General features: G+C 38.1%; 2 protein-coding genes across 2 annotated transcripts; one reads left to right on the top strand and one right to left on the bottom strand.

Moving 5' to 3' along the window:
* Positions 1 to 1354: 1354 nt before the first annotated feature.
* sult5a1 (sulfotransferase family 5A, member 1) lies at positions 1355 to 5509 on the top strand. The gene is made up of 6 exons (XM_060886998.1): positions 1355 to 1583; positions 1692 to 1900; positions 3709 to 3835; positions 3929 to 4026; positions 4385 to 4565; positions 4679 to 5509. Exons 1-6 carry the CDS (start codon positions 1445 to 1447, stop codon positions 4834 to 4836), a joined length of 912 nt encoding a protein of 303 aa, XP_060742981.1. The 5' UTR covers positions 1355 to 1444; the 3' UTR covers positions 4837 to 5509.
* Positions 5510 to 15727: 10218 nt separating this feature from the next.
* LOC132855474 (putative nuclease HARBI1) lies at positions 15728 to 16534 on the bottom strand. The gene has a single exon (XM_060884473.1). It carries the CDS (start codon positions 16532 to 16534, stop codon positions 15728 to 15730), a length of 807 nt encoding a protein of 268 aa, XP_060740456.1.

Genomic DNA, 16534 nt, shown 5'->3' on the forward strand with positions numbered 1-16534 from the left:
ACCAAGTTGAAGTGATGCTTAGAAATGTTTTCATCAGGTTTTAAAGGTTTGTATGATTAAAGGTCAACTAACCTGACAGCTTCTCGAGCAGACAGCCGGAAATGACTGCTTTCAGATTGTTTGGTTGATATAAACATGCAGTTCAAAAATACTGTGTGTCCTGTCATGTGACAGGAAATTAGGAGATGTATATCTTTTAAGACCCAAAAAGCATAAAAGAAGTTATTGTTTTCAAGTTGTTCTTTGATTTTCTCAGCGACCTTGTTCTCATTTTTAGCTTCAAGTCATTTTTAGCTTCACAAGTTAATGAATAATTCTTTGTAGTTACTATACAGTTACTATAATTTACTATAATAACAATCTGGGACTTATACAACCACATATACAACCACAGTACATTTCTAGAGCTGAGTATTCAGGAGTTAGACATAAACTTTGGTAGGATTTAGATATTGGGAGTTAGACTACAACCAGTGTTTAAGGTAACTTTAAAGCTTTTTAATTCCCCCTCGGTTTTGTTTGGTCTACATCTTTCCCAGCTGCATTATCTTGGACTTTGTCATTTTAATAAAGGAAAAAGTCATTTTCCTTTATTAAACAATTTTTTTATGCTGTAAAGGATTTTCAGAGATTATGGCTCTAGTTTGGAAGTAGTAGCTTGCTGGTTAAGGTGTTGGGTTGTGAGTTTGAATCCCAGGTCCACCAAGCTGGGCCCCTGAGCAAGGCCCTTAACCCTAAATTGGTCACTTGTATAAATGTAAGTCACACTGGATGAGAATGTCTTCCAAATGCTGTAAATGTGTTTGTGTTGGGATTTTTGTAATTATTTTCAACTGAAACCATTTAAGTGTTTTAGATTGTTAAAGACTTAAGTCTTTTTTTAAAGGGTTATTATTTAAATAAACTCTAATTAGGAGTTAAATTTAACTATATATGTTAGTAGAAGTTTTAAGATTTAACTGCCAGAAAAGAGTTCATTTAACTCAAATGTAGTTGGAATAAACTCACAGAGAATGTATTCCAAAGACCAGAATTTGCTGTGTAAAAGAGTGTAGAAGTAGGCCATTCGGAAACCACATTCATGCATGTTTTTTTTTAAATAGTCCAACCATTGCGTAATTGTGTTTGGCATTACAGAAGCTGAATTATTTGAAACTTCTAATTCCCCAAACTAAAGTTGAAATGTCTGGTTTCTCAGGTAGATCAGGTAAAGGTTAAGCTCTGTATCAGTTTCAAGCTGCTATTCCAGTTCAGAACTGTTTGAGGTTACTTTACTCTCATCTGTCTCTTCCCACTCAGAAAAGTATTTAAAGCTGCCTCGACTCAGACTTCCTCTCAGAGACATGCACACATGCTGAGAACCAGCACATACTGACTCATAGAGAGAGAGAGTCTGTGTGTGTGTGTGTGTGTGTGTGAGAGAGAGAGAGAGAGAGAGAGAGAGATGGCTCGGCTGGATGTTACAGAAACTTTTCAGGGCATCACTTTTCCTGGACACTTGCATACTCAGGAATCCTTACACTATGCTACTGAATTCAAATTTCAGGATACGGACATTTTGATTGTCACCTATCCCAAATCAGGTAGGTTTAAACTTAAAATTAATTGTGTTTGTGTGTATGAGAGAGGGATTTAGTTTTAGTTACTGTTTTTTACACATCTCACTTCAAAATTATTTCTCTTTACTGTAGGGACGACATGGATGCAGGAAATTGTCACACTGGTATCATGCAAAGGAGATCCAGTAAAATCTCAAACCCAGCCGAACTGGGCACGAGCCCCATGGATCGAGCAGTACTACATCTCCGATGTCCTGAAGGCTTCACAAGGACCTCGGCTCCTAACCACTCATCTTCCTTACAAACTACTTTCTCCTGCACTCCAAGGCTCCAAAGCAAAGGTAACTCAATCCTGCTGAAATATTTTTGTATTGTCACCATTTAAACATGTAAGAAAATGATTAGTTTATGACTCATGTTAAAATTACTGTAAAGTGGAATGTAAAATCAGGTGTGGTTCCTTTCATTTTGCTATTTATATTACTATTAGGAGTGACTCCTGTTTGACTGGTTGATTACACTGCCTCTTGTCAAAGCTGTTCTTGTAGAATGCGTTGCCTGAAAATGTTTCTGAAATAAGTCACCAAAAGTGTCTTTGTTTTAAAGCAAATAGACCGTAAAAATATTTTGAGTTTTTTATGATTTTTGTGCCCAAAATGCTTGATTTTTCTTTTTTATGTGTTTTTCCCTTAAATTAGAGAAATCACAAGCACATCATTCTTCTCTTAAACTCCAGACACATATGCAATGACTTTCTATGATAGCCGTACTCAACCTGAATGAGGGGATTTGTCTGAATGTGTGTCGTGATGATGTCACACAATGCATCTTGGCCCAAATCTACAGAAAATTTACAAGGTCTTCTGAATATTACGGAATTTATTTGTTTTTGTGTTCATTTCTGTGGTTGCAAAAAACCTGTAATCTTTTAGAGACTTAAATAAGGAAACATAAATGTGAATGCAGCATATCTATGATCTTTACAACCATTTCTAAAGTGAACGTAATGCCAAAGGAGAGGCAAAAGTGGATTATGGATCAGAAATGCTTGTGGACTATGATGAACCCTTTCCCATGCAAAGTCTGCAAAGGATTTTGATAAAAGTTTATTTATCCGTTTTTTCCTATCCATGTAGAATCAAACCAAACCTTCAGTAGTAACCTTTACTGCTCAAGCAGTTCCTCTTAGGTCTATGGTGTCAAACCAAAAATGTTGCTCCATGTTTTGTATAGCATATTGTCAACTGAAGGGCATAGGATAAAGGTTAAGGTTATAGAAAACGTTGAGTCGGGTCCAGCTCAACCACTTGGTATTTTGTTTCTGCATCTGCTTGTTTCTGGAAAAACAGTAGAAACCTCATGTGGAATTCTGTGTAAAGTGTAGTCTCATGTAGCCAGACCTGACAGCAGTAGAACTGGACACCACACCAGACAAGACGTGGTAAAGCAACCAATTACTGTTTGTTTTGTTCAGCGCCGTGTGTAGGGGCGTAAAAATGTCCCTACAATGTCAAAGTCAGTACAAAAAAAGACTGGCATGCAATCAGAAAGCATTCATTTAAGATTCATTTTAACCTAAGGAGTCTCTACCCTGGGGGGCACGGTGGCTTAGTGATTAGCACGTTTGCCTCACACCTCCAGGGTTGGGGGTTCGATTCCCGCCTCCGCCTTGTGTGTGTGGAGTTTGCATGTTCTTGCCGTGCCTCGGGGGTTTCCTCCGGGTACTCCGGTTTCCTCCCCCCGGTCCAAAGACATGCATGGTAGGTTGATTGGCATCTCTGGAAAATTGTCCGTAGTGTGTGATTGCATGAGTGAAGGAAAGTGTGTGTGTGCCCTGTGATGGGTTGGCACTCCATCCAGGGTGTATCCTGCCTTGATGCCCGATGACGCCTGAGATAGTTAGAGGTAGTTCGGATAAAGCGGTAGAAAATGAATGAATGAGTCTCTACCCTGAACTTTACACCAGTTGGAAAACTCCCTGAAATTCTATAGAATCAGATGACGACTTCGAAACTCCAAGAGGTGTCAATTTAGTGTGCTATATACCTCAGAATATGGCTGAGACTGTATAAAGTATAACTCTCTTTATGTAATTGTCCATTTGAATTACATTCCACCTTCTTATAACTTCAGAAATGTTTGGTTTCAGGTCATATATGTGGCAAGAAACCCTAAAGATGTCATAGTATCTTATTACTACTTCCACAAAATGGCCAATTTCCTAAAAGACCCAGGCCCGTTCTCAGAGTTTCTGAGCGATTTTCTGGAAGGAACAGGTCTGCAAGCTTAATATTTTTTATAATTACAACTAATCAACTCAATAAATTACAATCTCTTTTGGTCTAAATGTGATCTTCATTTCTTTGTAGTGTATTATGGGTCTTGGTTTGATCATGTGAAAGGTTGGACCGGCAATTCAAGAAACATCGAAAACTTTCTGTACATCACATATGAAGAAATGTGGGAGGTAAGATAACTGTGTAGAGTTACTTGTACTTGGCTGGTCAGGATATGGAATGAGACGATTAAAACAAACACATATTGATATTAGGGTTATTAAGCCTTTATAGGTGATCCATATATTATGGGGTCTCATTGCAGGAATAAAAATATTATAGTGGAATTTATTTTTTCTTGTTGTTAAATAAACTATACTGCTGGGGAAATGTACTGATATACATGTCATGTACTGATATACATGTCATGAAGAGTGTTAACTTCTTAAAAAATCTCTGATGCTTGATGATATTTGGAAATTTAGTTCTAGATAACTGGCATGGATTCTTTTGATGTGTATGTAGTAATGTGGCATTGATTTGGAACAGGACCTGCGTGGTTCTCTGGAGAAAGTGAGCTTGTTCTTAGAGTACCACCTGCTGGAGAACGAATTGAACAGCGCCCAGAAGAGCTGCAGCTTCTCCACCATGAGAGAGAATTGCATGGTGAACTACACCCTGATTCCTCAGGAAATCATGGATCACAAAAAGGGGAAGTTCATGAGGAAAGGTGAGGCCTTGATGAAAATGTCATTTTTAAAAAAAAGAAAAAAAACAACAACATTTCAGTGTAATGGGTTGAGAGATTTGAGAGATTTTTTTTTTATTTATTTTGTTTTGCAGGTCAAATCGGAGACTGGGTCAACACTTTCTCCAAGGAGCAAAGTCACAACTTTGATGTAGTGTATGCTTCCAAGATGGCAGACTCTGCGCTGACATTTGTGTGGGACACAAAAAAATCCCATGTAGACACAGAGATCTTACCACTCTGCACCACTTGAAACAGCACCTTCATTTTTAATTAACACTTGTAGTGTTTTCCTTTCAATCATCCGATTCCTTATTGCTTTCATTAATATTACATTATTTTGTACAGCTGTCAAAAATTTGGTTAAGAAGCATAGCAACCACTTTGCACCCAAGAAAAATATCAACTTTTAACTATGTTCAAGAGATTTGATAAATATTCAGACTTGGGTGCCACAGTACATAATATTGCAAAGTCCCTGGTTTGATCCTAAGCTTTTGTTACTCTCTGTCTGGAGCTTCACATGTGGGTTTGCTTCCACCTCCCATAAACATTGCCAGTAGGTGGATACACTAAACTGTCCTAAGGAATGAGCGAGTGTGTGGAGGTTGCATCCATGCTGTATTCAAATACACGCTTTTTTCCAGGACAAATTCCACACACAACAACTGTAAAAATGATAAAACAATGACAGAAGATGAATGAATGAACATTCAAACGTCAATTGTACACAGCTTGCCATTTTCACATTTGTGTGGCTTTGGCAGCCACAACATTTTCGCTTTCACAGCCAGAAATCTTCTGTTTAATGTACAAATTTATTATTACAGGAAAATGACTCCTCAACTCTTGTCACCATGTATCATATGTATCCTTGCTAGAAGAAAAGAGACGGGAGAAAAAATAAAATGTGTAGCATGACTAAGGATATATTGTTTTTTTTTTAGATTGTTTTGTGAAATCCTTTTCATGGTTCATGGGCATGTAGAAATTATTGTAATAATTGTATATAGGAGGCAAACACATCTTTGGACAATTGCAAAATGACATGATCACATGATTATCTTACTCCAACAAATAAACACAGTCTGTTATCAGTGAGACACCAGAAGAGTGTCTTTTTCTAAGAAGGGGGATCTGCTCGGAAATTTAAAGTAGTCTCCATGCATGTCACCAGTCTCTTTAAGTACCTTGACTGCCAGATACATCAATAAACAGCACCAGCTTGATGACGAATTATATATAATCATCTGAGAACAACCTGATACATTTAAATGACAAACTGAATACAAGCATGACCTGCAACTACAAAGGGATGTGGTAGCTTATTGGTTAAGGTGGTTGGACCACTAATTGGAAGGTTGTGAGTTTGAATCCCAGGTCCTGCTTGGCCCTTTAGCAAGGCCATTAACCCTCAATTGTTTAGTTGTATAAAATGTAAGTTTCTCTGGAAAAGGGTGTCTGCCAAAATGCCATAAATGTAAAAGTGTAATGATAAAGGACACAGCTTGTCTTAATGTGATTCACTAGGATGCCTCAAAAAAAAAAAAAGCTTGCACCATGTCATGCAAGAAGATGTCAGTATTGGATAAGTATTTTGTATTGGCTTATAGTAAGATCAAGAGATCCCAAAACCAATCGTAGGAGTGTTAGGAATACATAATGTGATCAATTTCAATATTGCAAACAAGGGCAGGGTCAGCAAACAGGCACAGTTTAGGTGGTTTTGCATTAAACACAAGGTGGCTAGACAATGAAATAGAGAAGATTAATACATTAATGTGGTTAATACATTATTAGAAAGACACAAAAAAAAAAAAAAAAAAAAAGGATGTGATGGTCCAGCAGTCCAGGCGCTGGATTCCTAATCAGAAGGTCAGGGTTGAAGCCCACAAGCTACAGAGATATCTACATTGGGCCCTTAACCTCACCTGCTCCAGGGGCGCCGCACAATGGCTGACTTCCCCTAGACAGTAGAAAACCAAATGATCTATAAACAAAGTGTAAGGCTTGCCAAGGTCATGAACACAGTGTGTGTGTGTGTGTGTGTGTGTGTGTGTGTGTGTGTGTGTGTGTGTGTGTGTGTGTGATTGACTACAGGTGTGTTCAGCCACTAGCTGAGTGACCGAATGGGGAAGTAATGTGTGTTCTGGGAAGTTTTGTAGTTATCTGAACACATTCTTCTGTGGAAAGCGATATGACTCATGAAAACTCTGACATGTTGTGGATAATCTAACCAGCTCTTTGAAAAAAAGGCTCTTTTAAGTATTTTAACAAATTGTGTTAACACATCCTGCTGCCACTCTATCACACGTCCTAATGCAGAAACTGTGGACAAGTTAATATCAGTCCAGCTTCCTCTCATCTTACAGAAGTAAAGAAAGAATATATTCACATGGCTTTCCATTGGGTCATGTGATCCCACAACCGAGCAAGCCGGGTTGTGTCGAAACATGAAAGATACAAAAATTCTGGAGATGCCAATTCTGCTAATGAGCTTAAATGATAATAATAATAATAATAATAATAATAATAATAATAATAATAATAATTTTCGAGGACACCAATATTGATTATAAGTACTCAAGGACAGTGATCATCAATATTAGGAACTGGTATACACATACCATCAATAAACAGATTTCACAAATTTGTTGTTGTGAAAACTTTAAACTTAGAACGTTAGAAAAAGTCACTGAAGACAGTCATCATCTCAAGGTGTGTGTGAGAGATTGGGTGTTTAAATGTATCCCTAATGAGTAAGCCAGAGGTGAAGGTAGCAAAGAAAATCTCCTGAGACTACATGAGGAAGAAACCTTGAGAGAAACCAGAATGAAAACGGAACATAAATATTTACATAATATTTTATTTTAATAATATTAATATTTAAAAAAAAAGTTTTAACTTTAAATGTATTTTTTATTAATCAATTGATTAATTAATTGATCGATTGATTGATACTCAATCAATCAATCGATCAATTAATTAATTTGTTTATTTATTTCTTTATTTGTTTGTTTGTTTGTTTATTTATTCTCTGTTTCTCTACTTCTGTTAAGCTGCTTTGAGACCATGTGAATTGTTAAAGAGCTATACAAATAAATTGAAAAACAAACAAACAAACAAAATAACATAGTGGTCATATATACAGTATATGGTCATGTTATATATGCTTGTACAAACTTCATACTTTAATCTTGACATGTTCTGTAACTTTTCTCTCATTCCAGTCGGTTTTCTGACAGAAAAACGTATTGTGATTGTAGTTGGTCGACACATCTACCAATCAAATCGTGCTGTGGGCGGGACATTGGGCCTGGCAACAAAAATGTGTGCACATAAATAACCAAACAAAATAAATACTTAGTCTGGATCCGATTTCTAATAACAATCGAATTAATGTGTGAGTGAGAGGAACAATAATTGCTCTAAAGGATAAAGAATAATATAATGTATTACACCAACCACTCATTTAAGTCTGTAGTGGTATATAGCATGAAGCATGTTATAGATGTAATGCTTCAAATTGTTTTTTTCCTTCTTAGATGCTTATGGTATTTCATTTCAACTGTTCAGATTTTGTGTTGATCTTCTTTATTACTATAAATGTTTTTGTTACAGTTTGTAAATGAAGCAGGAAGCATTGTGTCACTCTGCAAATCAACTGAGAACTTAAACCATAGACAATGGAAGTGCATCCAGTCGTGGAGAGGAAATGAATTTTGTAATACAATGCTCTTTAAAGAGTCTGATAGCAGGCGACATTAGAACAATCTGAAACGTGTGTCAGCTTGTGGATAAAGCATCGTTTTAGTTCTTCATTGTCTCATGACCTTGTGATCCTTTTTGTGCAGCTGTGCAGAAAATTTGTCTTCTGGTGAAGAAAGAAAATGTTACCGTAAACATGCGCCATCAAATTTAGTCAACAAAGCTTGTCATTCATGATTTATTTTGGTTTCGATAAACTAAAAATGTAGGTCTAAAAAAGTCTTGGAACACTGCAGTTGCTTTCATGACACACATTTCTGACTCCATTTGAAACCTGTTTATTTCAATAAGGCAGTAACAGAGGTTTAAGACACAAATTGCATAATAACCACAATATTTACAACAACTGTAGTCAAAAGACATTTATAATATTATAAAGACATTATTATTATTACATAGTTTCAAACATGGCACTTAAAGTCTCAAGCCTTCATATAATGTGACATGTTCACAAGACTCATGAGTATGGAATCAGTGATTGTCTGCAGGCTGGGTATGAAAGACTTGTTCATTAGCCAAAAATGGACCAGCTCCCTCTTACCTCAAAGCCCTCATCACTCCTCGCACTGGACCCCGCACCCTCCGATCTACCAGCACTGCTCGACTGGTTCCACCATCTCTCAGGGTAAGAGGCAAGTATACTACAAGACTCTTCTCTGTACTGGCAACAAGGTGGTGGAAAGAACTTCCCCTAGAGGTCCGGACAGCTGAGTCACTGGCTATTTTCAAGCGGCGGTTGAAGACCTACTTATTCAGGAAACACTTCAACTAGCACTTCCTTCCTTATCTTTTGCATTTAAAAAAAAAAAAAAAAAAAAAAAAAACACACCTTTGACACCTTTTCATTGTAACTTTGAACAAATGTTTTAAACTCATGGCATCTTAAGTATGTAACTTAGTGAGCCAGCATTAATGTATTCAATGTTAGAGATTTAAGCACTTATGTACGTCGCTCTGGATAAGGGCGTCTGCCAAATGCTGTAAATGTAAATGTAAATGTAATAATCTACACGGGAGTAACATCATGACAAATGCTAAATATCTGGCTTTGTCCTGAATATCAGAATCAGAATAGTTTTATTCACTGTATACATTTACATGGATTTTTCTTGGTGTTTGGTCACAACATGATACACTCATTTAGCATCATAATTCATATTATATTTTAATAAAACACATTGTGGCTAGACAAATGCTAATATTGTTTTTCTGTTAATTTCTGTTATTGGTAGAACATAAAATCAGGAAGAGACTAAATATCTCAAACAAACAAACAAACAAACAAACAAATAAATAAATAAATATTTAAGATTTTTAATGCTCTTCTTTCTGGAGATGTAGAAGTGATTCACTTTGCCAGTATGACTAGTCAAACATTTCAAGTTGTAAGATAATATAGGAGTGTTGTTCTCTCTCTCTCTCTCTCTCTCTCTCTCTCTCTCTCTCTCTCTCTCTCTCTCTCTCAAAACTAAATGACTGAGAGATATTGAGTTCCAGGCAGTCAGCCTTCTTTCTGCCTGTAATAACATTTTCAGTAAGGAAAAAATCCTTCCCTAAATCATGGGTGCCTCCCAGAGAACAGAGTACAGACCCAAATGCATGATAAAGCATCAGGGGGATTTATTAACAAACACAACAGGCTAACAAAGCAAAGAAAACACTAACAATAAAACGGAAACAGAAATATAGGAATTAAAGACATCATGGATCTCAGGGACACGGAAACAAGAAGTACAAAACCAGGAGCATGAACAGGATGCAGAAAACAGGAAAAAAAAAAAAAATGTCTAAGCAAAAGACAAAAACAACATAACGGGTATATTTAGAGGAGGCAATCATGGGAATCTAGGTGTGCAAAGCACAAATGGAAACAAAAGCACATGGCACAAAACAATACAGGGTTATAGAAAAAACCCTGCCAGGTCACGCCCTCTGGTGGTCCAAAAGGGAACTGTATAAGCAGTCCATGTGTCTCTGATCATAGGGTTGCTAGTGATATATATGATATAAAGCTCCCCATAAACATATTATTATCATTATTATTATTATTATTATTTTTATTATTATTACATAGTTTCAAACATGGCACTTAAAGTCTCAAGCCTTCATATAATGTGACATGTTCACAAGTCTCATGAGTATGGAATCAGTGATTGTCTGCAGGCTGGGTATGAAAGACTTGTTCATTAGAAATGTCTATGTGGAGCTTATCAATTCTGATGAGGAGAGCAGTATTTACTGATGAAAAGCTGCACCTACAGATCACGAGTACATGCACTTGACATTTGTGTTAAAGTGGAAATGAGAAAAGAGCTGAAAGAAGTTGCACTCAGTAATGTGTGTAAAAAAAAAAATATACCAGGCTGGTGTCATTGCTAATCGGATTCATTTGGCGTCCTCAATGTGATTCGCTAAGCTTGAAACTTGGGAATAGAGATCAAGTGTGCAAATTAGTAGGACCTAAGTGCAGGTATTAAAGGTATTAAACCTTTTTCAGGCATCTCTCTCTCTCTCTCTCTCTCTCTCTCTCTCTCTCTCTCTCTCTCCCCTCTTTTATTTTACCTCTTCATCTTTCTCTCTCGCACTTTTGCATGCTCTCTATTTCTTCGAGTGCCCGAAGCACTCGGGTGTTCCATACACTTTATCTCAGCTCTGTGTACAGAGACAGGACTGCAGTGATCAATTTGTGAATATGACACACACACACACACACACACAATTGCAGCTTTGAAAGTAAGTGCTAAATGACTGAGGTGCAGCGGAAGTCAATGAACTTTAGGCATGCACACATGGATACACACACACACACACACCTTATTTATGCAAATGCCTGCAGCATGACAGAGTAAATTATTAGAGCGGCATTCTTTATGCAACAAAAATCATAGACTTGTCATTCCCATGAACGTTAAGGACCCTATAATTCTGTTATATAAAGCTGTTCCCAATAGAAGAACTTTTAAATAATTAAAAAAAGACAATGCGTGGATGCAATCGAGAAACTCCAATTAAAAAACTATTACCCAAACAATGAGTGAGAACAATTCCATAATATTCTCCAGACTAAAGCTGAATTTTATTTCACAGATTCTTCTAATAGCATATACTTAGGAGGAAAAAATTATCTAAAGAAAAGAAGCTCTAAGATCTAAAATAGAAAAAAAAACTGAATTGTGGAGGTGTATTTTTATTTAATACTTTATTTTATTTTTAAACACAATATTGACTCTGAAAGAACTGGAACTGCTTTTCTAATCTGTCTTCACACATTAAAAATGTTTTTATCGCTCAGTGAGCTGTTTTAGGGTACACACAGTATGTCGACAATCAATGCTGTATCAGTGTGAGATGGGAAAACCATAGCGGTGTAGCGGGAACTGTGGATGGAGGATGAGACACTAATGTGTGCTCAGCTGTAACCCTGACTCATGTTCTCGGGGAAGACTTAATACTAAATCCTTAGTCACTGCTGCTCTATGTACACATGATATATACACAGTTATTAAAACACTCACAAACAAATAGCAATGTGTCAATAAATGAGTCTTGTTGACTAGGTGTTGACTAGCATGTACTAGCAAGAAATTAAAAAAAAAAGAGCTAGGTATTCCTAAACGTTTGAAAATGGACTAAGGGACATGTAAAGCCAAACTCTACGAGGCGGTTTCCTGGACAGGGATTAACACTAATCTTAGAATTAAATGCACATTTAAACTGGATTAACTGAAAAAGCATTTCTCAGACATGGTTTAAAATAGCCTCAGACTTTCCTTAGTCTTAAACTATAAAGTCAGATTTCCTAAAGGACGATCAGAGGTAGTCTAGGTTTAAGTGATGGCATAATTTAAACCTGGCCAGAGGCAGGTTTAACTTCAGATTAACTGATTTTGGCCTCCAGGTTGACATCAGCAAACGAAGAAAATGGTTTACTTGGACTATTTTAATGATGATGAAAGGGTACCACCAAGACCAGATCGGCGGGCAATTATAGACAGGAGCAACCCACTGAATGAGTTTGATGAAATTAACTTTCGTGACCGTTTTCGTATGTACAAACAAAATGTAGCTGACATAATTATTTTGCTTGAACCAAGGCTTTCATCTCACTCTTTAAGGGGAAGGCCTATCCCTCCTTCCTTACAAATTCTGATTACCTTGAGGTTTTTGGCATGTGGAACATTCCATCGTGAAACAGGAGATTTGTGTGGCGTGAGTGAACCAACAGTGTGTAAAATAGTCCACCAAGTCTGCAATGCTATATATAAACTAAAAGATGACTACATCAAGTTCCCTGATGCTGCTACCCAAGCCATCTACAAGGTGCAGTTCTATGAATATGGCAATTTCCCTGGAGTCATTGGCTGCATTGATGGGTGTCATACTCCCATAAAGCGTCCCTCGACACCAGATGCTGAAGAGTACAGGAATCGTAAAAACTGGTTCTCAATAAATGTGCAAAGTGTGTGCACTCCAACTAGGCAGTTCTCCAACATTGTTGCACACTGGAAAGGTGCAACTCATGACTCAAGGACTTTCCAAAACTCATTTGGAAGGAGGACAACATAGTGGAATCATACTTGGTGACAGTGGGTATGCACAGAACAACTTCTTGTTCACCCCCTATCTTCATGCAGTCACACCAGAGCAACAGAGGTACAACCAAGCACACATCCACAATAGAGGTATAGTGGAGCGCATGTTTGGTGTGTGGAAGAGTCGTTTCCAGTGTCTCAGACGCACACTGCGCTTTGAACCAAGAAGATGCTGAATTGTGATAATTGCTGCAGCAGTGCTTCACAATTACATTAAACAACATGGCTGGCCAGATCCTGAAATGGAAGATGACAGTGACCTAGATATTCCCATTGTTGAAGCCAACAAAGACAGATATGGACTAGCCTGCAGAGATGTTTTTGCTTTGCTGCATTTTTCATAAAGACAATGAATGAAGAAAACAATTGCCCTGTATTGTTTTCAAGATTATTTTTATTTAAACAAACGAAATTTCAGAACCCAGAACTGGACAGCATTTGTTGCTGCTTCATGTTTCTCTCCTCTTTCAAAGCCAACTCAATATGAAGGATTTTCATCTTTATTTCATGTTCTTCTTTTAAATACTTTAATTTGTGCTCAACGTTCGCCTCACATCTCCAGGCTTGGGGGTTCGATTCCCGCCTCCACCTTGTGTGTGTGGAGTTTGCATGTTCTCCCCGTGCCTCGGGGGTTTCCTCCGGGTACTCCAGTTTCCTCCCCCGGTCCAAAGACATGCATGGTAGGTTGATTGGCATCTCTGGAAAATTGTCCGTAGTGTGTGATTGCGTGAGTGAATGAGAGTGTGCGTGTGCCCTGCGATGGGTTGGCACTCCATCCAGGGTGTATCCTGCCTTGATGCCCGATGACGCCTGAGATAGGCACAGGCTCCCCGTGACCCGAGGTAGTTCGGATAAGCGGTAGAAGATGAGTGAATGAGTGAATTTGTGCTCATGATAGTCCATGGCCAGTTTCTCATGTATGGTCTGTTTCTTGGTCTTTCGGCCCAGATTAGCGACACCATCTTCCCTCCTGGCTGCCTCAGATGTAGTTGGCTGACATGTACCCTCTCTTGGGCCCTCCAAGCTTACGTGGTCATCTGAAAAACATTGTACTGATGATGCATCAGAGAACAATACTTGAGTTGAGTTCTTTGCTTACTTTTGTTTTGGGGATATAAGAGATGACGGACAGCATTACATATTCACTGAAGTCTGAGGATGGCACATGGTCACAGTAAAGAGATGATAGCTTGACGCATAGATACCGGAAGTGACAAGGTTACAGAGGACTTGTTGAAAACGAGTTTCCCAGACAGGGATTAAATAAAGTCAGAACTAGCCTAATTCTTCTTAAATTAATTCAGAATTAAAAAAAGGCTTTTTGAGACACTACTTAAGTTGAGATTAATTAGTTGTAGACTAGAGAGTCACAGACTAAGCTAAATTAGGACTAACAGGCTACTCTTTGTGAAGCCTGATTATATTAATGACTAGCACATAGTGATTACCTGAGGACACTTCAAAAACCAGGGATGGAATCTTAAAACACATTAGCGTTGTGTGGAACTGGAGTAAATCATCCAACCAAACAATGGACAAAGGTAAAAGGAAACGTTCAAAAAATTTCTGTGAATTTGAAAAACATTTGTTGAAGCAAATTGTGTCAAACCACCCAATTATTGAGAAGAAACAGCATGATTCATCAACAGAAAGCAAGAAAAAGAATGCCTGGAGTAAAATTTGCACTGAATTTAACTCAAATGAAAAAGTAAGCCAAGGACAGTCCAGCAACTTCAGGTAAGAGTGTATTTATTAAAGTTTGTTTTGTGTTGCACACACAGTGGAACCTAAACATACCTGTAATTCAGAAATTAAAGAAACCGTATAATAATTACTAACATAATTTCTAAATTGTCATCTTTCCAAGATCCTCTGGAAAAACATTCAATTAAAGAAGACAAATGCTGCTGCTCGTAGGGAGCATTTCAAGACTGGTGGCGGACCCCCGGAAAGACCAGAGACAGATGACATGGGAGACTTGTTGAGTGCCCATTGATAGCCAGCAACCCCTGGAAGGTATCCTAGATGATGACCATATGGACAGTTCAGATGGGGCACCTGTCCAATCTTCATTTGGTAGGCAACATGTGCCATCCTCAACAGTGAATATGTAATGCTGTTCGTCATCTCTTATATCCCCAAAACAAAAATAAGCAAAGAACTCAACTCAAGTATTGTTCTCTGATGCATCATCAATACAATGTTTTTCAGATGACCATGTAAGCTTGGAAGGCCCGAGAGAGGGTACATGTCAGCCCATTACATCTGAGGCAGCCAGGAGGGAAGATGGTGTCGCTAATCTGGGCCGAAAGACCAAGAAACAGACCATACATGAGAAACTGGCCATGGACTATTATGAGCACAAATTAAAGTATTTAAAAGAAGAACATGAAATAAAGATGAAAATCCTTCATATTGAGTTGGCTTTGAAGGAGGAGGAGAGAAACATGAAGCAGCAACAAATGCTGTCCAGTTCTGGGTTCTGAAATTTTGTTTGTTTAAATAAAAATAATCTTGAAAACAATACAGGGCAATTGTTGTCATAATTCATTGTCTTTGTGAAAAATGCAGCAAAGCAAAAACATCTCTGCAGGCTAGTCCATATCTGTCTTTGTCTTGCTTCAACAATGGGAATATCTAGGTCACTGTCATCTTCCATTTCAGGATCTGGCCAGCCATGTTGTTTAATGTACAGTAATTGTGAAGCACTGCTGCAGCAATTATCACAATACAGCATCTTCTTGGTTCAAAGCACAGTGTGCGTCTGAGACACTGGAAACGACTCTACCACACACCAAACATGTGCTCCACTATACCTCTAGTGCGGATGTGTGCTTGGTTGTACCTCTGTTGCTCTGGTGTGACTGCATGAAGATAGGGGGTGAACAAGAAGTTGTTCTGTGCATACCCACTGTCACCAAGTATGATTCCACTATGTTGTCCTCCTTCCAAATGAGCATACAAAGAGGAGTTTTGGAAAGTCCTTGAGTCATGAATTGCACCTTTCCAGTGTGCAACAATGTTGGAGAACTGCCTAGTTGGAGTGCACACACTTTGCACATTTATTGAGAACCAGTTTTTATGATTCCTGTACTCTTCAGCATCTGGTGTCGAGGGACGCTTTATGGGAGTATGACACCCATCAATGCAGCCAATGACTCCAGGGAAATTGCCATATTCATAGAACTGCACCTTGTAGATGGCTTGGGTAGCAGCATCAGGGAACTTGATGTAGTCATCTTTTAGTTTACATATAGCATTGCAGACTTGGTGGACTATTTTACACACTGTTGGTTCACTCACGCCACACAAATCTCCTGTTTCACGATGGAATGTTCCACATGCCAAAAACCTCAAGGTAATCAGAATTTGTAAGGAAGGAGGGATAGGCCTTCCCCTTAAAGAGTGAGATGAAAGCCTTGGTTCAAGCAAAATAATTATGTCAGCTACATTTTGTTTGTACATACGAAAACGGTCACGAAAGTTAATTTCATCAAACTCATTCAGTGGGTTGCTCCTGTCTATAATTGCCCGCCGATCTGGTCTTGGTGGTACCCTTTCATCATCATTAAAATAGTCCAAGTAAACCAT

This window comes from Tachysurus vachellii, chromosome 1 (genome assembly GCF_030014155.1).
Source record: "Tachysurus vachellii isolate PV-2020 chromosome 1, HZAU_Pvac_v1, whole genome shotgun sequence".
In the NCBI taxonomy this organism is placed as follows: Eukaryota; Metazoa; Chordata; class Actinopteri; order Siluriformes; family Bagridae; genus Tachysurus; species Tachysurus vachellii.

Bases quoted from the DNA above. Each gene is read 5' to 3' on its own strand.
- sult5a1 (XM_060886998.1), top strand. From the start codon at position 1,445: ATGGCTCGGCTGGATGTTACAGAAACTTTTCAGGGCATCACTTTTCCT. The intron at 1,584-1,691 runs GTAGGTTTAAAC...TCTTTACTGTAG, and splicing joins TGTCACCTATCCCAAATCAG to GGACGACATGGATGCAGGAA. The intron at 4,566-4,678 runs GTGAGGCCTTGA...TTTGTTTTGCAG, and splicing joins GGGGAAGTTCATGAGGAAAG to GTCAAATCGGAGACTGGGTC.
- LOC132855474 (XM_060884473.1), bottom strand. From the start codon at position 16,534: ATGGTTTACTTGGACTATTTTAATGATGATGAAAGGGTACCACCAAGA.